General features: G+C 33.4%; 1 protein-coding gene across 1 annotated transcript in view; it reads left to right on the top strand.

The window, feature by feature from the left end:
- LOC145284994 (cilia- and flagella-associated protein 90-like) overlaps positions 1-27,462 on the top strand; it is a 75,480-nt gene that overhangs the window by 12,655 nt on the left and 35,363 nt on the right. Inside the window, exon 3 of the mRNA XM_080134086.1 lies at positions 6,169-6,288. Within this exon, the coding sequence (XP_079990212.1) occupies positions 6,169-6,288 (120 nt within the window). The remainder of the gene's footprint in view (positions 1-6,168; positions 6,289-27,462) is intronic.

The raw sequence follows: 27,462 nt of genomic DNA, 5'->3' as shown, positions 1-27,462 counted from the left end.
ATATCAAAAAAATATTTTTTATCATTCGTTAGAAAACCATCATGTCAGTAAGTCATTTAATCACCTGCAATCACTGCATCAACTCGCTCTCGAATTTACTATAATACCAATAATTTATTTTTCAAGGGATCATCAGTTGTTTACCATGAAACACTGTTTCGGGGATTTAAAAACAAAACAGTATATTACATCATGGCTCCCCAGCAGTGTTGATCAAACACCACCACCCTTAATCTTAAGAAGAAGACATGTTACAAACATTTGATCCAATTTCCTATTCTTAATTGCAATTACTAACCTTTTCATACTATAAAAATGAATTTCTTACCTGTGCGATTCATCGATTTCCACATTTAAAATGGATACATTTTTTTAATTTTTTAATTTATCAGTCTTGTATTTATAAGATTAGGATTAATCCATTTAACTACTTATCACCCCCACTATGATTAGTATTTAGTATATTTACATTCTTATTTAAAATTAGATATATAAAGGTTAAAAAAATATATAATATTTATAGATATATAAAGGTTAAAAATATTTTTACATATATACATTTTTATTATTTATTTATTTATTTTTTAAAATTTTTATTTATTTATTTATTTACTTATTTTTATCTTTATTCGATTGGCAAAATTTTAGAATAATTATAAAGAAGTGAACCATAGCGGAAATTCAATCGACTAAAATAAGATGGAAAATGGGGTGAGGAAAAGGGAAAAAAATGGGGGAAGTTACATGTAACAAATGTACAATTCAATAATATTCAATATATAATTCCAGCTAGTATATATATATATATATATATATATATATATATATATATACTAGCTGGATATATATATATATATATATATATATATATATACTAGCTGGACACCCGGCGTTGCCCAGTCATACAATACACTTTTTTTTTTTTTACTTGGGGTTCACCACTTATCAAGCCCAGGGGCCACTCGAGGATACGGATTAATGGGTATACATTTGTCATTGTGATTTTAGCGTAGTAAATATTAGTGGGAATTTTATAACTTGGATTACTTAGGGGGATGGTTCAATAAGAACTTGTTCACGTTGGACTTGAAGACAATCAGATTGTAGTCAGCTGGAAAGCAAGAAAACGGAATAGGGTTCCACAGGTGTGCAGTTCTTAGAAAGAAGCCCTGTTCATGCAATCTACGTTTAGGTGTAGGTACAGATAAAAAGTGTGTGAAATTGTTGATAGTGGTTCTAGCTAGAGTGTTTTTCGTGAAAGTCTGGCGAGGAGGAACCATAGATTAAAGTTCAGATAAGCACCTGCCATAAAAGTAATGATAAAGTAGGGACAGGCACCCTACGTCTCTTCTGTGGGAAAGAGGTTGCAGGGAAGAGAAAAGGGCATCTCCCACTAAGATACAAAGTCTATTTTGAACTCTGTCAAGACAGAATAAGCTGCTTCTAGCAGCTCCTGCCCAGATGTGGCAACAGTTCTCCATCGTTGGCCGAACCTGGCTTTTATATAGGTAGAGAATTGCATCAGGTGTGAGATATCTACGGGGGCAGTAGAAGGATCCCACGATTTTTCCAGCGACTTTGGCAATGGATTTGATATACGTGTTCCATTTCAGATCGGGAGTAAAGGTCAAGTCCAGAAGCTTGTTAAAACATGAAGCCTTTCAAAGACAAGAGCCATTTATTTCGATTGACGGCAGCTGGGCAGCAGAGCATTGATGATATGAGGATAGGAGCATGGTTTTAGATGCATTAAAAGTAACCAGCCACTTTTCCCCCATTGTACCACGTGCTCAGAATCAGAGGAGAGAAAGTCAGAGAGAACTTGGTTGTTTACGGTCTTCGAAGTGCTACCATATATGGTAGTGTCATCAGCATAAATGTCTACGAATGATCTAAGGATGTTGTTTGGAAGATCATTGATGTAGATTAGGAAGAGAGTTGGACCCAGGATGAACCCCTGAGGGACTCCAGCGTTAATACTGAGAGCTTCTGATTTCTGCCCATCAACTACTACTCTTAAGAACCTATCAGAGAGAAATGATTTAGTAGTTGAGAAGACATTTCCAGCTATACCATGACTGCAGATCTTGTGAAGTAGACCTTTATGCCATACCTTATCAAAGGCCTTTGATATGTCAAGAGCAACTGCCCTTGAGATGAAGCCTCCATAGAGGGATTCGCCAATCCTATGAGATATAACTGTAAGCATGTCTGCTGTAGATCTAGCAGAATGGAACCCATATTGCATGTCACTAAGAAGGTTATTGTTGCTGAGATGGTTGACTACTTCTTTATTTAGCGCAGATTCCAGCAGCTTACCCATGATGCAAAGGAGACTTATTGGTCTGTACTGAGAGGGAGATGAGCGATCACCTGAATTCTTAAATACAGGGCATACTGATGAGATTTTCCAAGGTGTTGGGAAGCATTTCTCCTTAAGAAAACGCTTAAATAACTTTGTAAGTATGGGTGATAGTTCCAGTTGAAGTCTTTTGAGCACAATAATTGGAATGCCGTCAGGAACAGTTGCCTTACTGGAATCAAGGTTTTTGATTAACTTGACAATATCATGTACAGATATTTGTATGTCACATAACATGCTTTCTGATATACAAGGAAATACTGGGGGTTGGTAGCCTTGGTCGTAAAGGGTAAAATTAGCTGCAAAGTTTTTGGAATTTAGGCAGATTGCATATGTATTATTATAGAATAAATCTTCTATTGATTATTATATATTATATATTGCAAAGAATAATTTGCTCGGTGGACTAATTTGCAAAAATAAAAAAAAAATAATAATGATAATGTCGTTCATCAAATAACATCTGTTTGTTTATAATATCACGTCAGCTGATATTTGAGTTTTACGACAAATGCCCTGGAAAAGTCACTTCTGAGTAATATTTAGTTTTAAAATATGCAAACGAAGAAATGATTTGCGGTGATTTTAAATGGTACCTCTTCTTTTATCATAAATTGAACTCATTAATAAGAAAAAAAAATTAAAATAAAATGATGAGGTACATGTGGGCTTGAACAGGGGATCATTCGATCTGTAGTTGAATCCTCTACCACTGATCTATATCTCCAGATGACAATAAGCCTGTGTTTTGCTTTAGAAGAAATGATTTGTCGAGATTTTATTATTTCCCTTGTCCAGTGTAACGTAAAATTTTCCCCTGTAAAAGTCTTATTTTATCTATAAGAGAGAAAGACTACTTTTAAGATAGGATTTTTTCGATTTTGGATGCTTAATTGATGAATTTCTGTAAAAAAATATATCTTAGAACATTGCCAGAAATATACATTACCTTAGTGTGAAATTTGCAAATGATAGACTCAGCAGTTTCAGAACCTATGAGGAAGGAACTCTCTCACATGCATACAAAATGACTTTTATATAATAGTAGAGTAGAGATAGATACATACATGTATTTACGTATATGTACATATACATAAATATATATATATATATATATATACATACATACATATACATACATATACATACATACATATATATATATATATATATATATATATACACTTGTGCCCGATATTATTCATACCCCTCGGATCTTTGAGATTTCTATAAGATTATTGCTCAAACCAGAAGGTAGACAATATTAAAGGGATTTCAAACAATAAATCAAGCATAAGCATTTAATTTAAACTCAACAAATAAATAAATTATGCAAGTTTGAAACATTATACAAAGAAAAACAATAATGGCACTAGTTCAAAATTATTCATACCTCTCTTACTAATAGTCAATAGCATGCCCTTTATTCTTAATAACTGCCTGTAACCGTTTTGGATATTTATCAACAAGGTTTTTACAAGCATCAACACTGATTTTTGACCATTCTTCAATGCAGTAGTTCTCCAAATCCCTCAAATTTCTAGGTTTCCGCTTTTTAACCTCAGTTTTCAATATGTGCCAGAGGTTTTCGATAGGGTTCAGGTCGGGACTCTGGCTAGGCCATTCCAAAACATTAATTTGATTATCCTCAAACCGTTTCTTGACTATTTTGGCAGTATGTTTTGGATCATTATCTTGTTGAAGGACCCAGTTTGGTCCTAAATGGAGCTTCTCCGCATCCTGTCTAATGTTTTTCTGGAGTATCTCCAAATATTGCTCCTTCTTCATGGTTCCATCTATCTTGACCAAACTACCTGGATCACTAGCCGAAAAGGAGCCCCAAAACATTAGGCTACCACCACCATGTTTCACCGTGGGTATGGTGTTCTTTGGGTTGTAAGCTTCTCCTTTCTTCCTCCAAACGTAAGAAGCATCCATATGGCCAAACAATTCAATTTTTGTTTCGTGAGTCCACAAAATACTTGAGAAAACGGACTCTGGAGAATTCACATGGTTCCTAGTAAACTTTAGACGTGCTGCAAGGTGTTTTCCGGTGTGCAATAGAGTCCTTCTTGGTCTTCTTCCTTTCAGACCATTTTCATGCAGAGTCCTTTGCAATGTTTGCCTTGATATTTTTATGCCAGAAGACTCCAGATTTTCTAAAATGTCCTTAGTAGTGGTGGTTGGATTTGCATTAACACTTCTTACAATATTCCTGGTGGCTCTAGCAGACAGTTTCCTTTTCCTTCCTCTACCAATCAAGTTGTTTGTTGTGTGGTGGCTCTGGAATTTTTTGATGATGCTCTGTACTGTTGCTGTAGGGACCTCAAATTTCTTGGAAATTGACTTTTAACCTAAACCATCCTTATGTGAATTCACAATTTTAGTCCTAAGATCATTACTAAGCTCTTTTTTCTTCCTCATTCTAATAATTTTTATTCTTTTATTGGTTTTCAGTTGATATCATTTTAATTTCTGAAAAATGCAAAAAACGAAATGAAATTAATCAAAGGTTGTATAAAAGCATTCAAAATAAGAATCAAACAAGAAACAAACAGTCAGAAACTCGATTAATACTGAAAAAATAAGGGGGTATGATTATTTTTGAACATTGCAGATTTTATAAATAGCTGTATATTTCTTTTATTACAAGTATCCCGAGATTTTAAAATGACGAAAATGATCAGAAGAGGTTTATTAAGAATATGTATCAATATGGACGTAAACAATAAATTCTAACAAAGTTACACCTAATAAACTCAATTTTCAAGGGGGGGTATGAATAATATCGGGCACAACTGTATATATATGTATCACTTGCAACACCAAGGGCAAGAGTATAGCCAAGAAAAAAACTTGTGTCGAAGGACACTGTAAAGCTGCATACTCCACGTACAGGACTCATCTGGAAGCCATGGTAGAGACTCAAGCCTGTGGCTTTGGGTGAGCTGTAAAAGATCCTCTAAAAGATGTATTTTAAATTTTATGAATGCATTATTAACTAAGATGTTATTTTTTCCTTTTCCAAAAATGTCAAATTTGTCTCGATCACTTTGTATATGTGCTTCTTTTAATGATATTCTCATTTCTTCTTAACCTTCATAGATTTTTACAAAATTTACCTACACCGCTTCGACCATAGTTCGTCTCAGTAACACAAAAAAAACAAAAAAAAACGCAGGTATCATATTGTCTACAATACCTGGTTCCTAAAACTTCATTCCCTTAGTGATAAAATCACATTTGCCATTCATAAAGCATTATACAAAGAGGATTTAGATATTCGATTCGCCTACACAAGCACCACCTTGCAACAACGTCTACCTAAAAAGCACATAAATCACACTTCAGAACTCTGCTTTCTAACCAATTGCTCAATTTTCAGCACATATTGCCCACACACGTATAGTTTACAATCTACAATGAGCTAAGTGCAATAACTTCTATATAAAAAAACACTTTGCATCAAGGGACACATGAATGCTCGCATTCTTTCTTTCCGCAAACACATCATCTTATATAATAACATGCAAGAGAATGTATGTTAGAAACATGTAGAATGTAAGGATTTCAGAAAGTATCGTTATTTCTAGACTTCAATTAATAACAGACTTGAACTGAATTTCCTTGTCATTATATAACAACAACCACATTTGAACGCATCTTTGTTTAAAAATGTATTCTTATGTATTATTCGTTGTTATAACTGAAAATTTATAGATATAAAATAAAATAGACATTTGAATAAATGTTTCCTTAACAAGATTTTAATATGAATAAAAGAAAATTTTTGATTTTACCTTCAGGCCCGATCTGAATATCCCACTTATCAACGTATATTTTGTATGAAACCTGGTTACAATATGTATATGCACAGGGATGACCGCCAATCAATTAAAGACATTGGACTGAGATTCTATGAAGAGGTTTGTGAATCATTTCAACACTTATTTATATTCTGTTTATTAATAAGCATCGTCATTCCAGTTACAAATTGAAAAAGCAAATTTCAGTCTGCTGACTTGAAACTTCTTTGTAATGCCTTTGTAATGTTGAAGGTATCTTGCTTCCTAAAATAAAGACTCAAATTGAAATTACATATAAATTGTGATATTATAAATCATAAGGAGATAGAGAGAAATATGAATAACGTTTTTCATTTGTACGCACGTTTTGGTTAAGGAACATCATTGTATTTTCCTTTTTGTAGTTGTTCATTTCTTTATTCAGGTATGACACAGATACATGAATTATGGCAATTAATAGCAATTTTGAAAAACAATACTTGGATATCACGCACACATAGACACAATTCGTCATTCATGCATGCATGGAATAGATAAGACATGTAAGTTATATACAGTCATAACAATTGATTAGCCAATTTAAACAACACCTAAATAAACCTAAATAAAATCCATAATTAAATATAATTGGTGATATTGAACTGGGCAATGTAAAGCGACACATACAAAACTACTAATCATACCAGCCTCATTAATAGCAATATTTGAGAGAGGGGTCGCCATAATGATAGAATATAAAATCATGTGCAAGCAAGAATAGTCACATTTCAACTCGTCTATGTTTATGGTCCATGTGGCAGAGCCTGTCTAGTAAGGGTTGATGTACTGAATCATATGAGATTGCATAGCAATAATCAACCATGTGTATGTCATAAAAATAGCTATGCACAAATGGAAGTTAGTGGTCTCGTGTATCTGATCTATAGCAGGATGTGTAAAAAAATAAACGCTATTGATCCATTTGCATGTCAACAGCTTGGTATACAATCTTGTAGAGAAGGTAAAGAATGGCAATCAGCATGTATGCTTCAAGATTCTAATTTGTATGTATGTTTGTATGTCAATTGGATGAAAGCCTTGGCACGTGGCTATATGTATTGGACAAACATGGGCAGGCAATTAGAGGAACTTATAAGTTGTACTAAAGGTCAACTGGTTGCAAAGTTTCCTCAGAAAACAATATTGCATGCATGGCCTACTCCAGACCCCTTGGTGACGACTATACATGAATTTTACACGACGAATTAATGGACAATATTACTTAACCTTTCTACCTCAAATGAAACTGTAAATAAACTACAAAAGAAATTTTCAGCAGGTTCAGTGTTCCTAAAATCTTAGTTTCTGATAATTGTACTAAATTTCTATTAGCAGAATTTTCTGACTTCAGTAAACAAAACTGTATTCAACATCTCAGATCTCCCTCTTATCATTCACAATCAAATGGTCAAGCCAAATGCTTTGTCGACACATTTAAGAGAGCACTCTTGAAGTTAAAAGGAGAAGGAACTACTCGAGAGATCATAGAAATATTTCTAAGTACTTCTAAATATTTCTCAAATGGAAAGTTATATGCTGAAGCACTGATGAACAGAAAAATACGTTTCCCAATGGTTGCTATTTGTCTATCACCTAATAATCTTCCCAAGAGAAAAAGGATGATGGAAAACCCATTCAATCGTCATTATGGAGCAAGGTCACGTAAATTCCTACCAAGACAATCTGTATCGGCAAAAGACTACCGCAATGATAAAGAAAAATGGACACAAAGTTACATAGTACGTTGTTCTTGTAATGTAATCTATGATGTGGATGTACGATCAGCTATTTGGGTCAGACATGCAAATCAACTTCGTCACTCATATCTCCCATAGAGACAATCAAACAACATAAGCATTCAATTAAATATTTTATTGAACTCCTTTGAATTACCTCAAAGTGTTCAAGCGACATGCAGTAAAGAAAGCAAGTCAGAAGAAAAGCCAACCTGATGGACATAATGAAGATGCAAACCACCTTCAACTTTACAAATAGATCCACATCAAACATCCTAAAAGCATCATATTTCAAAGGGGAGGTGTTATGGTGATAAAAAGGGGAATAACTACATAAAGAAAGTAAGAGTCATCGCCCTTTATAAATCCTTGAAAAGATTAGAGAGTTCAGGAGAACCAAAAACAACATGGCAGATATCGCCAAACATTCGATAACGTTTGTAAATAATTTAAGATTTCTGCCGTGAAATAATTGTGTTTAAATTATACTGAGCTTGTCTGCTTGTTATCCAATGATCCTGATATCACAATTTCTCCGAACACAACAATATGTATGTGCGTGTATTCATATATTCATGCATATATATATATATATATATATATATATATATATATATATATATATATATATATATATATAGATATATAGATATATATATAGATATTATATATAGATATTATATATATTATATATATTATATTATACATATATATATTTTATATATTTATATATATAATATATATATATATATATATATATATATATATATATGTATATATATATATATATTTTGAATCGTTTAAGATAAACCAGATTATATTGATATTTTGAATCGTTTAAGATAAACCAGATTATATTGATAAAGGAAATCCAAAACTATATTAGCAATGTATAAATGTATTTATAATTACATATAATAAATTTATATAGTTAATAAGAAAAAAAAAAAAAAAAATGTATATATGTAAAAATAAAATATTTTTAACCTTTATATATCTAATTTTAAATAAATAAGAATGTAAATATACAAACTACTAACTATAGTGGGGGTGATAAGTAGTTAAATGGATTAATCCAAATCTTATAAATACAAGAATGATAAATTAAAAAATTAAAAAATGTATCCATTTTAAATGTGGAAATTGATGAATCGCACAGGTAAGAAATTCATTTTTATACTATGAAAAGGTTAGTAATTACAATTAAGAATAGGAAATTGGGGAAAAAAATTTTTGTAACTTGTCTTCTTCCTAATATTAAGGGTGGTGGTGTTTGATCAACACTGCTGGGGAGCCATGATGTAATACACTGTTTTGTTTTTAAATTCCCGAAACAGTGTTTCATGGTAAACAACTGATGATCCCTTAAAAAATATAAAAATTGGTATTATAGTAAATTTGAGAGTTGATGCAGTGATTGCAGGTGATTAAATGACTTACTGACTAGATGTTTTTTTTGATGAATGATAAAAAATAATTTTTTGTGTGGTTTCAAATGTTAAAAACTTCAAAGACTATATATATATATAAGAATTGTTTTCGAAGCTTCTATCTTCTAATCGTGGATGTGTCTCTTTTCTTTCTGAGATTCTCATGTATGATTCTATTCTTAAAAAAAATCGATTCTTAAGCTTCTTGACCTGTCTTTCTCTGAGTTCATATATTAGATTCATTGCTCATTCTGCTTTGTATAAAGTAGGTTCTCTGTATCGTCCTAAACATGTTCTCGCAACTGAGGCTATTCTCTATCTCTACAAATCTACTATCAAACCATGTATGGAGTATTTGGGTTAAGGAATCTCTATCAAACCATGGGTTAAGGAATCTCTATCAAACCATGTATGCACTGGCGTAGCTGTGGGGCCGCCCCGGGCGACACACCTGAGGGGGCGGCATTTTGAGAGGGTAAAAATAGAAAGTAGAAAAAATAAATGAAAATAAACAAAAGTTAACAAAAAATATGAAATTTTATATCGAAAAGGTTGTAAAAAATGGGAAATTTTGTAGTTATTGGAATCGCAAAAAATGTGTCCCTATTTTGCGAGCGGCATATGTCAGGGGGCGGCATTTAGAGAGAGAGTAAAAATAGAAAGTAGAATAAATAAATAAAAATAAACAAAATCTAACAAAAAATATGAAATTTTATACCAAAAAGGTTGTAAAAAATCGGAATTTTGGGGGATATCGGAATCAGAAAAAATGTGTCCCTATTTTCTGAGCGTCGGGGGGGCGGCATGGGGGCGGCATGGGGGCGGCATGGGGGCGGCATTTTGATTTGAGATAGTAAAAGGGGAAAATCGAAAAAAATGCTAACAAAATATCTGAAATTTTATATCGAAAAGGTTGTAAAAAATGGGAACTTTTGTAGCTATTGGAATCGCAAAAAGGTGTCCCTATTTTGCGAGCGGCATATGTCAGGAGGCGGCATTTTGAGAGAGTAAAAATAGAAAGTAGAAAAAATAAATAAAAATAAACAAAATCTAACAAAAAATCTGAAATTTTATACCGAAAGTTTGTAAAAATCTGAAGTATTGGAGGTATCGGAATCGGAAAAATGTGTCCCTATTTTACGATTCCAAAACCGATTCTTTAAAATTTTTTATTTAATTTTTCATTATTGGTACTAATTATGGATATTTATTATTTTTAAATTATCACTAAAACTAAAATGAGAATAACCTCAAAATACGATGTAAATTTATTTTATTTGTAAAACAATTTTTTTAAATTGCATAAATTCTCTATGTAACCCTTCAAAGAAAGCAGTTGCTTTACATGTTCTGAAAAATGTTGAAAAATTAAACAGCAACAGTCTTTGCAGCCCGCGGCGATCGTAAGATTTGCCCCCCCCCCGCATTTGATAATCTGTTAACCTTCAAAATTCCAAAAGCCCTCAAAATATTTATTTTCATGGAACTAATGTTAGACTGCAGCTATTAGTCCTAGATTTTCATCGTATTACAGTACTCGTCAAAGAAGACCAAAGATTTTTCAAAACAATTATATAATTTTCTTCGGATTAATGTTTACCTACTTATTATTATTGAAAAGAAATTGTTAAATTAAATTAACTGGCTACGTAATTGTATACGTAGCCAGTTAATTTAACAATTTCTTTTCAATAATAATTGAATATTATTATAATAATAATTGAAATTTCTTTTCAATAATAATATATGACTTGGGTGCCATGAGCTAGAATCGAAATCGAAACACAACTCTCCACCCTCATTCCCTAGCCTCTGAACCACTAATAAAATAAAGACTGGGTACGCAAATAAAAGAAACCAAATATTTTTTCAAAATAAAAACTTATAATTCAAATTATAAAAAAAATGTTAAATTAAATGAATTAGCTACACAAGCAAATCTATATATATATAAATGTAAAGTTGGTTTGTTCTAAACGAATAAAACCATATTTCTACGTTACCAATTTATTTGAAATTTTCAGACAACCCATTTTTAGAGTCATGTTCTTAAATTAAATTTACCTCGCGAATTATTAAAATTAAAATATTAAATAAAATAAATATATTTTTTTAACCGTTACTGCGAATCTGTTCTGTTGATAAAACTAAACTTCCGGTTCGATTAATTTCACAGCCACGAATTGACGAAAGATTTCATTTTCTGTTTAGTAAGTAAAAAAAAACAAAAAAAAAACATAATTCATTTGTTTATGTTCCAAATTTTTTAATTTACACATTTTTTCTTTATTATATGAGGCCAAAAAATAGTTTGTCGCTTGCTTTTTGAGTTTTTTGGAATAAAAAAAAAACACGATTTAAAAAAATAGCGCGGATCACTCTCTGCATTAGCACCGAAAAATGTTACTAAACATTTATTATTAATTTCTCACTTTTACAAACATTTGATTTTAAATTTCTTTTTAAATGACGACTTTTATCGACTTTTTTTAAAAATATCCCCCCTCCAATGGTGTTTATTAGCACCCCCTCCAAAAGTGATGTTTATTCCGGAAGCTGTTCTTAAGATTTGGAGGTTGGGGGGGGGGGATTCCAAGGTGGACCTAAGCTAAAAAAAACAAAAAGTTTTTTTATGCGCACATAAGCAACAATTTTTTTTATTAACTTTTTTTTTAAACTTTTTTATTTAAAAATTAGTAAATTTCAATTGTAGAACTAGTTTTGACAGTGACATTGAACATTCACCGTTTCCGGAGAGCTCCAAGAAAAAGACAAAAAAAAATTCGAGGAGTCTATTCATGCCGCTCCTCTTTTCTAAAGAAAATTAATTTATCGTTTAATCCCAACTTATCGCCAAAAACATTTGACCAGTCGGGAAGGATTTCTTCTTCTTTATTTTCGGACTAAAAATAACACGAGTGTGATACACCAGGGCAAATAAATTCACACATATTATAACAAGCTAAGTCTGATTATTTGTTTTTAATTAAATTTTCGGGTTTGTATTACTGTACACATAGATTCGAAAAAGTTGTCAAAAAACAAATATATAACAAATAAATGTTATCAAAGGCAAGATAAGTTACTTTTCTGCCAAACTTGATATATTTTTTGTGTTTTTATTCAATGTAACATATTTATTCAGCTCGAAAAACATACAGTGTTTACCGATGTATTCAAAAATTCAAGATGGCGTCTCACACCCTCTTTAACACCGTAAGTTTGGGAAAAGGTGTTATAAATAAAAAACTATACAAAATACTATTAAAAACCCGCCGAATATATGTCAACATATGTCACGGTAACATATATTGAGCGAGTTTTTAACCGTATTTTATCTGGTTTTTTATTTATAACACCTTTTCCCAAACTTACCGCGTTAAAGAGAGAATCAGACGCCATCTTGAATGTTCCAATACATCGGTAAACACTGTATGGTTTTCGAGCTGAATTTACATTGAATAAAAAACACAAACCATATATCCAGTTTGGCAGAAAAGTAATTTATCTTGCCTTTGATAACATTTATTTGTTATATATTTGTTTTTTGACAACTTTTTCGAATCTATGTGTACAGTAATACAAACCCGTTTTTCTTTTATTAATTTGTGAAATGAAAGTACAGATAACCCGGTCGGTTTCTAATGTGATGAAAATCTAGCCCCCCCCCAAAAAAAAGGGGTACTCTGGATAATAACAAAACATTAAAATTGCCTCAGTCTCGAAAGATTTCTTCTCTACTGAACGAGGAAACAAACGGTGAAGTGTAGTTCACCTTCTGTTTCTCTCCCCCTCTCTCTTCCTCTCTTAATATCTCTCTCTATCCATCTCTCCCTTTCCCTCTCTCAATCTATATTTCTCTCTATATTACCCTCTCCATCTCTCTTTGAGCCCCTTTCTCTAACTCCCTCTATCTCTCTCCTTTCCTCTGTCTCATCCCTCTCTGTTTCTAACTCTCCCCCTCTCTCTCTGTTTATCTATCAATCCCTTTATCTCTCTATCTCCTTCTCTTTCTCTATTTTCCTCTCACTTTCTCTTTTCTATCTATATATCTTGCTCTCTATCTGTCCATCTCTAATCCCTCATCCTATTTTAGTCTCCTAAATTAATTACAGTGAATAAGGCATTGTCAAAACATGGATAAATCCTATTTTAGTCACCTAATTTACTGACTGTGAGAATAGAAGTTATTTGGAAATTACTGCTACCTTGAACAGCACCAGAAGTAACTGGTAAAACCTTTCTAATTAAATTGATTTTGGCAGCCATTTGGTAACAAAATGACATAGCCTTAGCCCTTGCTGCATGAGGAATACCTGCGACCTTGCTTGCCAAGTAGAAGAATTATTTATTCTACTTTAAAACATTCAATTTTTCAAAAATCTCATCTTCGACATCTCAAAAACATCCAATATGGGGAAAAATATTGCAGAAATGCAAACTTATTGTTTAGGATGAATGCACAATGGTACACAAAAAATCACTTGAGGCTCTTGGTCGATCCTTGCAAGATTTGCGTGGCAATGTCAGACCATTTGGGAATGCAGTAATATTGCTTGCAGGAGATTTCAGACAAATGTTACCTGTTATTCTTCAATCAACACCAGCAGATGAAATAAATGCTTGCCTCAAATACTCTACTTTTTTGTTCCATGTGAAGCTATTAAACTTAACTCAAAATATGCATGTCCAGTTGTCGACTGTTCGATCCGCACAAAAACTTTTGCATCACTTGTGGAAAATTGGGTACGAAAAAGTGCCAGCTGATCAGAGTTAAGGACAAAATTCTTTGACTTTTAACTTCTGTAATTTCTGTAATTTTATTTCATCAAAAGAATAGTTAGTTTAAAATGTTTTTGCAGATATTCAAATTATAAGAATTCCATTTGACTGAGTGAATGAGCTATTCTTGCAGGTCAATACAAAGATGCCCATGAACTTAACGCTATTATTCAATGTAAAATTCCAAGTGAGGTAGTCAAATACAAATCCATCGACACTGCTGTGAAAGCAGATAAAGTGGTCAATTATCAAACAGCTATATTTGCCAGGGATGCCACCGCATGTATTGCAACTGAAATTTGGTGTACTAATTATCATGTTGTGAAATATAAACCAATCCAAGCTTTGCAATGGCACATAGCTTGCAGTAAAAAAAAAATTAACAAACAATATCATAGAAACAACAATCTTTACAGGACCTTTCACAGATGAATATATCTTCATTCCATGCATTCTATGATTCCACCGGATACATCATTACACTTTAGGAAATTGAACTTTCCAATTTTATTGTCATTTGCAATAACCATCAACAAAGCACAGGGAACAATCTTTACAATTGTGGGCCTTACAGTTACACACTGACTGTTTTTTCACATGGACAATATATATTACGTATTCAAGAGTCACCACACCGGAAAATCTCTATATCAGCTAAGAAAATGGAACAACAAAAACGGTGTACCCATGCAAAATGGAAAATTAAACCTATAAGAAACTTGCTTTTTCTCATGTTGGAACTTTTTCCATTGCGCAATTTGAGCCACAGCAACGCGTGGCAGGGTACAGCTAGTATAATAATAAATTTAAATGTTATGAAATGATAAAATCATTTTTATTTACATTTTTGGTCGTTGTTGTTAAAGTCCAAATTTTCGCCAAATAACATGGATGTATCAAGGAGAGAATAGTCCGATGTAGTTTTCTTTTCTTTGTCTTCATAATGTTATTATTAAGAGGTCGAGCCCTTCGAAGAGAAAAAACGTCTTGTATCGGTGCTTTTTTAAATCCGTGTGTGTAATCACTCGGTTTTCAGAAATTTGTTGTTGTTAATAACGTTTCAACTCTTTTAAAAATAGTTTTAATATATGTTAAATAAATATATTTATGAATGGCAAATAAGGCTATAAATTTATTTTTTGTGAGAGAACTGTCGCAAGGCATCAAGTTGGTTGAAAATTTACAAATAGATTTTTCGCGCCTTTTTTTCGGCAAAGTTATCAATGACTCTATCAAAATTCACTTCCTCGACAAGTTCCCTCTCTATTGAGAGGATTGCCAAGTCTGTAAGTCTTGTCTGGCTCATTGCTGATCTATAATATTCGTCTAGTGATCGTGGTATAAATGGTTGCCTTAAGACGCAGGATTGACCCTGGTTAATTACCAGACGGATCTCGTCGCATCTGTGTCGCAGTATACATGATGCACTATGACCAGAACATATTGTTTCCCAGCATGGAAATAATTTCGACCCTTAAACCCACGGCACAACCAAAAATAACGACCACTAGACGAATCGAATAAAAAAAAAAAAATGGTCCACGGTCTTTAAAAACGGAAAAAAAACTATTATTTCTGGCAAAATTTAAAAAAAAATGGCAGACCAGTACACACGCGCACAAAAAAAAAAAATAAAAAAAAACGCACTCAAAAAAGAAAATTCAGAACCTGAACAAAAAATTGTCTTGCACCTACAAAAAAAAAAAAAAAAAAAAAAACAGTTTACAAAAGATCGATTTAAAAAAAAAAGAGTATTGAAAGTAACCCTTCGAACAAAAAAGTAAGAAATGTGTCCCACACAAAAAAAAAAAAACAGAGATGAGAAAAAAGTGTCTCTAGAATATGCAATATCTCTTTCTCTCTCACGCTTTCTCTCTTTCTGTCTCTCTCAAGATATATATCTATATGTGTGTATATCTATGCATCTTGTTATTACATGAAAGAAAAAGAAAAAAATCCTTCAAACACGAAGCTCGAAAAATAAATTTAAAAAAGAAAAAAAAAAGGAAAGAAAATAAAGGATACCTAACATTTTTTATCTGATCTTTATTTCAGGTTTATAAAAATATAGGACTTTTTAAAAAAATTCTTTTGACTTTGCAAGTGTTAGATTCAGATTTGAAAAAATAGAACTTTTACATTACATTTTATTCCATGAACAGTTGATGTGTTTATTTTTCAGGTTAGGTACCAATTTACGCTGAAACATAAGGGGACTTTTTGATTTGATAATGTTTTTTATTTATTTTTTTTTGTCTGTTAAAAAAAGAAAAGAAGGGAAAGAAAAAATATTATCGCTAAAAATTTAGATTACATAATACGAAGTTTTCTTTGTGTGAGCGCCTTACAAAATTGATAAAAACAAGATTTTTTCTATTTTATTTTTTTTTAAACTCGTAGAAATGTTTAATGTCTACCTGTCACTCATTTTTTAAAACAATGGCCGCACATGGGAAAGATAAGCTAAGATGACCTCGTCATGGTGTTTGTGAGGTTGTTAAGGGATGGGTGGTAGAACAACGCTACCTGCCTCTCTCTCTCTCTTCTTCTCTCTATCTCTCTCTCATTCCCTTACCTGTGAGGACGAGAGAGTGACTTTTAAAATCGTCGAAGATTTTTTTTTTGTTATTACGTAATGGTGTTATGAGGGTGGTGGGGTGTGTAATGGCATCGCTCTGCCTCTATCCCCTTCTTTTTCCCCTCATTCTCTTTCTCTACTCTTGCGTTTTAATGATTGTATAGCTAAACCCCCATGGCTGATTGCAGGAGGGCATATAATAACGAATTAACTTGGAGTTTTTTTTAATTTTTCTACCAAGTTTAAAGAACAAAATTATTTATGCTTCGTTAAATTACATTAAATGATGTCTTCAATTGGTTTTTATTAAAAATAAAAACTGAGACCATTATTCAAACAGCACTTAAAGTACTTTTTTGAAGTCTTCGAGTGTTTGGAAAAGCCAACTGTTACATGATTACGTTAATTTTTTAAGAGTTCTCTGAAATGTTCATAGTTGTTCTTAAAGAAAAAATTACGCTATTACATTTCGAATATTCTCTGAATTTTTAATAATTTCTAAGGAAATATTGTTTGACTAACGAAAGAGATTTTCCTGAACTCTAGATGATTTTAAGGAAGAATTATTCGAGCAAATTCTTTAATTGAAGGTTTATTTGAAATTGGACCGTATGATAGGGGTCCCTGAAATATTGACTGAGGAGTATATACGTAAAATTGAATTAATTATTAAGAAAAAAAAAAGATTTCCTCAGTCTAGAAAGATCTCTCTTTAATTGAAACTTTAATTTTTTCGAGCTGTTAACTATACAGAACTGGTCGTTAACTAATGTGACTCCCAGGTGTGGCGGGAGTTTATTAATTCGAAATAATCCTTGTGAGTGAGTTTAGGAAAAGAATTGCTTTTAAATGATAAAATAATTACTTTGGAAAATAAAGTTAATTAACGTGAAATGTTTCTGAATTCGAAATGACCTTGATAATGGTCTAAAAGAAGAAATGATTTTTAAGAATCAATTAAATAACTTTAAATGTACACTGAATTTTAAAAATAATAATTACGAAATGAAAAAGTTTTGGGATGTCTCTGAATCTCATTGTGAAGGGTAAATTGATTCAAAATGAATTTTCTATGATCTTTTCGGAAGATTAATTTTAATAATGAACCAAATGTTTGGAATAATTTTTGAATTGTATTACGAAAAATGGGTCTATTCGAAGTTTATGACCTTTTGAGAAGATTGGTTTTTATAATAATAAATGAATTACTTTGGAAAGAAGTTAACTAACATAAATTGATTTTAACGATGAACCAAAATACTTGAAATAATTTTGAAATTTTGGAATTAAATTTTAATGATTTTTTGTAAATCAAGTTTTGAAAAAATACACATACTTTTTAAATGTACCCTGAAATTTGGGAAAAAGTTAATTATGAATGTAATAACTAAAATGCGTTTGCATTGTGTAAACAAATTCTAATTGTGACCGAGGTGCTCTGAAATGATTTTTTAAAAATGTGTTCTTTTTAAGGAAAAAAAAATTGTTAACACCCTATTTCATTGATTTAATGTATACCAGGTTTCTGAATTGTTTATTTTTGGAAATTTTTTTTCCCCCTAATTGAGTATTCTAACTCATGAAGGCTGAGTGCCCTTCTTAATTAATTCTTTATATAATTAATAAATATTCCGTGGTGGATAGTTTTTATTGGTCGCTCGGCGGCAGACTCCTTGCTCTAACAGAATTAATTGGATTAGATCCTCTGAAGACCGAGGTTTTACTAAAATCCATATAGGTCGGCGTGATGAGGTCACGTAACCCCGACTTATCTAAAATACATTATACTGGTTGCTGAAGAGAGCGTAAGTCCAGTAACTGAAGTAATAACTTGGAATACATATAGGTCGGCGTGATGAGGTCACGTAACTCCGACTTGGTTAAAATACATTATACTGGTTGCTGAAGGGAGCGTAAATCCAGTTACGGAAATAATGTTATGCAGACTAAATTAAAAAAACGTATAGGTCGGCGTGATAGACTCACATAAAATCCGGCTTAGTGAAATACGTATAGGTCGGCGTGATAAACTCACGTAAAATCCGGCTTAGTGAAATACGTATAGGTCGGCGTGATAAACTCACGTAGAATCCGGCTTAGTGAAATACGTATAGGTCGGCGTGATAAACTCACGTAGAATCCGGCTTAGTGAAATACGTATAGGTCGGCGTGATAAACTCACGTAGAATCCGGCTTAGTGAAATACGTATAGGTCGGCGTGATAAACTCACGTAGAATCCGGCTTAGTCAACTACGTATAGGTCGGCGTGATGAACTCGCGTAAAATCCGGCTTTGTTAAAAAAATATTATACTGGTTGCTTAACAAAGTGTAAATCCAGTAACTGAAATCGTGATGCCATTGCCTCGATGGAGGGCGAGGATGATTACCCTCTCTGGTATTTGAAGCAGTATACCAGCCTACCAGGAGCCTGGTGGAAAAGATAACTTGCTTCACTGAGTTCCTGATGGAACGTAGAGCATGGGGACATTGATTGCTGACGGCCGGTTGACGCACCATTCACGGAAAATTAGGGACTTCTGAAATTTATGAATGCTCATAAATTTCGGATAGCATAGGGAGGGATGTGGCACTATTTCCTTGTGCCACTGTTTCTAACACACTCTGCAGCATGGACGGGTGGTAAATTGTCCATGAGCGTAGAGATACAAAGAAACCCCTTCCCATAATCCCCTTGCTATCTTTCTGTCTTTTTTTCCTGCACGACCACCATGATGTGAGGACGCATAGACTGTCTCTCCGTAAATGAGGGGGGGCACCCCCTCCCTCAACACTAGTTAGGGTAGGTTAGTTAGCTTTGAAAAGCCTATTGTAAAAATTAATTGTAAATTGTTTTTTTTTGTAATATATATTGTATCTCTAATGTAAAATAAAATAGTTAGTTATATCTTATGTATATTACAATTGTGTCGCGTGTGATTTTTCTTGTGTCTGCCATGAATGCCTTCATAAATATCTTAAGTCAAAAGGCGGCCCTGAGGACAAAGAGATGAAGATTCCCACCAGAATGCCACCAGGGTGAAGAGATCATCTTGAGAAAAGAAAGGAGCCACACCCAGACCAACATCTCAGGTATGATTTTCTTCTTGTTACTCAGACCCTAATGACTGGCCCATCTTCATATCTTCCCGAGACCGCTTTAAGACATTTACTATAACACGTCTGTCGGTCACACCTCGGTGGCCGGCTGATAGTGCTATACTAAGGTAGTTTTTTATGAGCTTCAGTTTTGAGAAAGAGCGCTCACAGCTAGCAACGCTAATAGCTCTGGTGAGGAAAATTCTCAGCAAGATCACAATATTAGGGACGGAATCCTCAAGTTGTTATCTTTGTATAAAGTTCAAAAGTTCAAGAGGTCCATCGATTTTGTCTTTTTCTGAAGCTTTTACAACATACTGTAACCTCTTCCTTTCAGCAAAGAATTTATCTTTTTCTATATCTTCGTCAAATCCACCAAGCTGACAATCATAATTATCATCAAGCAGATTTGACGGTATAAGAAAAGCATATTTATTTGCAAGATTGTGAACTTGTTGAAATCTGCAAGATATTTCTTCAGTCAATCTGTCTATGAAAGACAGCATTTCCCGTCTCAACTCAGTATCAAAACTCAGCGCTGCATCAGTCAATCCTTCACCATCCATTCGTTTCTTTTTGCGAATACGACGCTCCATGCTTATCCCCATTTCAGAGCAGAGTGTTTTTGACTCGTCTATTGCAGTGTCCACTATCTTTTCTCTATTCTGAAGAAGGAAATCTTTCAACGCCGTCAGCCTGCCAGAACTTTGTAACAGATCCAGCCTTTTTTTTGAAGATATTTCTGGGCATCATTGATTTCTGGGAGAATAGTTTTCCAAAGGTTCAGAAATAAAAGAAACGGAAACGATAGTACCGAGTTGAGAATTAAAGATGCATCTGCTCTTGTGGTTGCATTTTCTCCTTCTTCTGTGAGCTGTTCCAGGGCAATGACGACTTCCAATATTTTTTTATCACAACATCTACAGCATTTGCTCGACTACTCCATCTAGTATCCACAGTCCGTTTGATACTTAGACCGGTCAACTGAATCAAAACGTCCCAGCGATGTGTAGATGCAGAAAAGAACGAGAATAACCGGTCCAGTGTGCCAAAAAATGTAACAGAGTGAACCGCTACTGAAGCTGCATGTACACAAGCCAGATTTAGTGAATGATTTGTGCATGGCACAAATAGAGCTTTTGGGTTGATTTCAGAGATTCGTTTCTGCACACCCGATCGGTGACCTGCCATAACAGCGGCATTGTCAAATGCCTGGCCAATACAGTCACCAATCTGTATCTCATCATTCTCCAATTCTCTCAAAATGAGTTCAGAAATGTCCTCCGCGCTTTTACCCTTTGTTTCGATGAAGCGGAGAAACGACTCCTCCACCATCACTGCACTTAAAACGTGTAATCAGTTAGAAAAACATAGTGTCTATCGGTATATGCGAAAAATACAAATGAAATCCATTCAATATATGTTAGCGAGACATAAGGTGACATATATTCGGTGGGTTTCTAAGAGTATTTTCAATATATATTTAGTTTTAAGTCAATTTCCCGAACTTGCCGCATTCTAAACGAAGTCTGGCGCCATTTTTTATTTTTGACAGTTTTTCTTCGAATCTATGTGTATAATAAAACAAACCCGAAATTGTTAATTCGATTTACTTCTCTTACTTTTCATTTTAATAAATATTCGATTAATATTACATGATATATATACATCCACTAATATATATATATATATATATATATATATATATATATATAAGATTAAGATTTTTTTGTTATTGGCGTTTGTTCCGCGATAAGCGTTTGTTTACATTTTTTATATATTTTTATTCATTCGCTACCTTAGCTATAAGCTCTTTAATATTCATATTATTATATGAATGAATCGCCCTAACTTTTTGGACGCATTTAATTTAATTTAATTATTTTTTTACGTGCATAAAATAAAATAAACTAAAATAAATTTTATGCATGTAAAAACATAATTAAATTAAATTACATATATATGTGTGTGTGTGTGTGTGTGTATAATAGTCATTCACACACAGGACTGTTTCGCTGTTTACAGCTCATCGGTGCGGCTAGACTTTAGCAACTACTTCCAGCTAGGAATGAAATCCGACCATCTAAGAGAGCGAGGGAGAAATATTTTAATAACAATTAGCAGCCTTTGGGCTGATATCACAGTGTAGTATCTGTTCTAATGATACACTTCTCCTTTTCTGTCGTCGGTCAGTATGGGGAAATCGTTCATGATTGAGAATTTTTATTTTTGTTCCTATCCAGTGTGCCCCATTTTGTGGAGCTGGATTTTCCCACATTAAAAACCGGCCTTGTGTCTAACTCTGCCCTCGTGGAGAGGCAAGTAAATGGGAACAATAAGCAGTCGTTGCAAAACAGACCTCAGCTCTAATTGTACACAAGATCTAATTTTAAACAAGACCATTGCTATATTCGCTTACGGCCGTTTGCCATTTTCGGCTCTCATTATGCTCAACATTATGGGAGCATTATAATAAATACGTATTTATTTTATAACTATATATGTGCATATATACATTTATATGTGCATATACACATATATTTATACATACATATACATATATACATACATACGTGCATATATACATATATACATATATACACACACATACACATATATAAATACGCATATATACATACATATATATGTATATATATACATATGTGTATATATACATATATGTATATATATATACATATATAATATAAATATGTAGATACATACATATACATATATATATATATATATATATATATATATATATAAACAAATATATATATAATATATCCTTCAAGATTGAGGCAATTTTTTTGTTTTAATCTAGGTTGAACTTTCTCTACATTAAAAACCGATCTTGAAATGAATTAAAGCAATTCTCAATTAATGGAAATTTTGAAAACTCCAAACGCAATTGTAAATTATTACTTGATAAATAGTTTAACAGTTTGGAGTTTTAAAAATGTCCATTAATTGAGAATAAATTGCTTTAATTCATTTCAATCACTAAGTTTAAAAAATGCAAGCATTAATTATTTCTGGAGATATACTCAGTGACCGGCTGACCTAACAGGATAGGGCCAAGCCCAGGCTTCGGCCAAGCACCAAAAAAACAAAATGACCTCAGAAAGATTTCATACTTAAAGGGGAACTTTCATATAAATTTTTATCGAATAGGTGCGAAAAGAAAGTTGGATATTTGGGTGTATATACACCGACATCAAAGAGGAAATAACATTAGATGCGAAAATTTGAATTCATTAATTTTATTACTGTCCAATTCATGAGGCTAAGACTTTGAAAGTATCAAACGTTTGTTTTTGTAGCATACTTTTTATAACTCCTTGTAAACTTTACAATTGCTAGCTGGGGGATCCGACAAAAATCACCCCGGGCAACCCCCACCATCTACTAAAAACAAAAGGAAAACAGATAAAATCTCAAATGAATAAAAAAATATTAAAAATCAGTTTTTATATTTTAATTCTAATTTAATTGAATTTAGGAAAATTAGATACCGTAGAACTAATTTTCGCAAGGTATGAAAATCAAGCAACTACAGAATAAATGTTAACTTAATAATAATGGACCATATTCCGACCTAGCAAAAAATGGACGAATTTTCCACGGACAAATTTTCCAGGGAGGAATTTTCCGGGAACCAAAATGTCGGGGGGGGGGGGCGGAAAATCTTGCTACCGCCCCGGGCGGCAAAAGGTCTAGCTACGCCACTGCATGTATGGAGTATCTGGGTTAAGGAATCTCTATCAAACCATGTATGGGTTATTTGGGTTAAGGAATCTCTATCACACCATGTATTAAGGAATCTCTATCAAACCATGGATTAAGGAATCTCTATCAAACGATGTATGGAGTATTTGGGTTTAGGAATCTTTATCACACCATGGGTTAAGGAATCTCTATAAAACTATGTATGGGTTATTTGGGTTAAGGAATCTCTATCACATCATGGGTTAAGGAATCTCTATAAAACCATGTATGGAGTATTTGTGTTAAGGAATCTCTATCCTACCATGTGTTAAGGAATCCCTATCAAACCATGTATGGACTTTTGGGTTAAGGAATCTCTATCCATACACGGGTAAAAGAATCTCTATCAAAAAATGTATGGAGTATTTGAGTTGAGGAATCTCTATCACACCATGGGTTAAGGAATCTCTATAAAACCATGTATGGAGTATCTGGGTTAAGGAATCTCTATCACACCATCGGTTAAGGAATCTCCATCAAACCATGTATGGAGTATTTGGGTTAAGGAATCTCTATCACACAATGGGTTAAGGAATCTCTATCAAACCATTATGGAGTATTTGGGTTAAGGAATCTCTATCACACCATGGGTTAAGGAATCTCTATCAAACAATGTATGGAGTATTATGGTTAAGGAATCTCTATCACACCATGGGTTAAGGAATCTCTATCAAACCATGTATGGAGTATTTGGGGTAAGGAATCTCGATCACAGGATTGGTTTAGGAATCTCTATCAAACCATGTATGGAGTATTTGGGTTAAGGAATCTCTATCACACAATGGATTAAGGAATCTATATCAAACCATGTATTGAGTATTTGGGTTAAGGAATCTCTATTACACCGTTGGTTAAGGAATCTCTATCAAACCATGTATGGAGTATTTGGGTTAAGGAATCTCTATCACACCATGGGTTAAGGAATCTCTATCAAATCATGGATTAAGGAATCTCTATTAAACCATGTATGGAGTATTTGGGTTAAGGAATCTCTATCACACCATGGGTTAAGGAATCTCTATCAATCCATGTATGGAGTATTTGGGTTAAGGAATCTCTATCACACCATCGGTTAAGGAATCTCTATCAAACCATGTATGGAGTATTTGGGTTAAGGAATCTCTATCACACCATGCGTTAAGGAATCTCTATCAAACCATGTATGGAGTATTTGGGTTAAGGAATCTCTATCACACCATGTGTAAAGGAATCCCTATCAAACCATGTATGGATGGAGTATTTGGGTTAAGGAATATCTGTCACACACTGTGTTTAGAAATCTCAATCACACAATTGATAAGGGAATCTCTATCAAACAATGTATGGAGTATTTGGGTTAAGGAATTTCTATCCCTCCATGGGTTAAGGAATCTCTATCAAACCATGGGTTAAGGAATCTCTATCAAACCATGTATGGAGTATTTGGGTTAATGAATCTCTATCCCACAATGGGTTATGGAATCTCTATCAAATAAACGTATGGAGTATTTGGGTTAAGGAATCTCTATCAAACAATGGGTTTAGGAAACTCTATCAAACAATTGATTAAGGAATCTCTATCAAACCATGTATGGAGTATTTGGGTTTAGGAATCTTTATCACACCATGGGTTAAGGAATCTCTATAAAACAATGTATGGAGTATTTGAGTTTAGGAATCTCTATCACACAATGGGTTAAGGAATCTCTATCAAACCATGTATGGAGTATTTGGGTTAAGGAATCTCTATCACACCATGGGTTAAGGAATCTCTATCAAACCATGTATGGAGTATTTTGGTTAAGGAATCTCTATCACACCATAGGTTAAGGAATCTCTATCAAACCATGTACGGAGTATTTGGGTTAATGAATCTCTATCAACCCATGGGTTAAGGAATCTCTATCAAACCAAGTATGGAGTATTTGGGTTAAGGAATCTCTATCCCACCAGTGATTGGGGAATCTCTATCAAACCATGTATGGAGTATTTGGGTTAAGGAATCTCTATCTCACCATGGGTTAAGGAATCTCTATCTCACCATGGGTTAAGGAATCTCTATCAAACCATGTATGGAGTATTTGGGTTAAGGAATCTCTATCCGACCATGGATTAGGGAATCTCTATCAAACCATGTATGGAGTATTTGGGTTAAGGAATCTCTATCACACCAGTGATTAAGTAATCTCTATCAAACATTGTATGGAGTATTTGGGTTAAGGAATCTCTATCACACCAGTGATAAAGGAATCTCTATCAAACCATGTATAGTGTATTTGGGTTAAGGAATCTCCATGACACCATGGGTGAAGGAATCTCTATCAAACCATGTATGGAGTATTTGGGTTAAGGAATCTCTATCACACACTGGGTTAAGGAATCTCTATCAAACCAGGCATGGAGTATTTGGGTTAAGGAATCTCTATCAAACCATGGGTTAAGGAATCTCTATCAAACCATGTATGGAGTATTATGGTTAAGGAATCTCTATCACACACTGGGTTTAGGAATCTCTATCAAACCAGGCATGGAGTATTTGGGTTAAGGAATCTCTATCACACCATCGGTTAAGGAATCTCTATCAAACCATTAATGGAGTATTTGGGTTAAGGAATCTCTATCACACCATGCGTTAAGAAATCTCTATCAAACCATGTATGGAGTATTTGGGTTAAGAAATCTCTATCACACCATGGGTTAAGGAATCCCTATCAAACCATGTATGGAGGGAGTATTTGGGTAACGGAATATCTGTCAACCAATGTGTTTAGGAATCTCCATCACACAATTGATAAGGGAATCTCTATCAAACAATGTATGGAGTATTTGGGTTAAGGAATCTCTATCAAACCATGGGTTAAGGAATCTCTATCAAACCATGTATGGAGTATTTGGGTTAAGGAATCTCTATCACACCATGGGTTAAGGAATCTCTATAAAACAATGTATGGAGTATTTGGGGTAAGGAATCTCTATCCCACAATGGGTTATGGAATCTCTATCAAATAAACGTATGGAGTATTTGGGTTAAGGAATCTCTATCAAACCATGGGTTTAGGAATTTCTATCAAACCATGTATGGAGTATTTGGGTTAAGGAATCTCTATCCCACCATGGATTAAGGAATCTTAATCAAACAATGTATGGAGTATTTGGGTTTAGGAATCTCTATCCAACCATGGATTAAGGAATCTCTATCAAACCATGTATGGAGTATTTGGGTTTAGGAATCTTTATCACACCATGGATTAAGGAATCTCTATCAAACAATGTATGGAGTATTTGAGTTTATGAAATCTCTATCACACAATGGGTTAAGGAATCTCTATCAAACCATGTATGGAGTATTTGGGTTTAGGAATCTCTATCACACCAGGGGTTAAGGAATCTCTATCAAACCATGTACGGAGTATTTGGGTTAATGAATCTCTATCAACCCATGGGTTAAGGAATCTCTATCAAACCAAGTATTGAGTATTTGGGTTAAGGAATCTCTATCCCACCAGTGATTAGGGAATCTCTATCAAACCAAGTATGGAGTATTTGGGTTAAGGAATCTCTATCAAACCATGTATGGAGTATTTGGGTTAAGGAATCTCTATCCGACCATGGATTAGGGAATCTCTATCAAACCATGTATGGAGTATTTGGGTTAAGGAATCTCTATCACACCATGGGTTAAGGAATCTCTATCAAACCATGTATGGAGTATTTAGGTTAAGGAATCTCTATCAAACCATGGGTTAAGGAATCTCTATAAAATCATGGATTAAAGAATGTCTATTAAACCATGTATGGAGCATTTGGGTTAAGGAATCTCTATCACACCATGGGTTAAGGAATCTCTATCAAACAATGTATAAGTATTTAGGGTTAAGGAATCT

The sequence above is a fragment of the Euprymna scolopes genome, chromosome 9, assembly GCF_053919585.1.
Source record: "Euprymna scolopes isolate OS-2025 chromosome 9, ASM5391958v1, whole genome shotgun sequence".
Classification (NCBI taxonomy): domain Eukaryota; kingdom Metazoa; phylum Mollusca; class Cephalopoda; order Sepiida; family Sepiolidae; genus Euprymna; species Euprymna scolopes.
The sequence above is the reverse complement of the archived record's forward strand: the minus strand, read 5'-3'. Positions and strand labels throughout refer to the sequence as shown.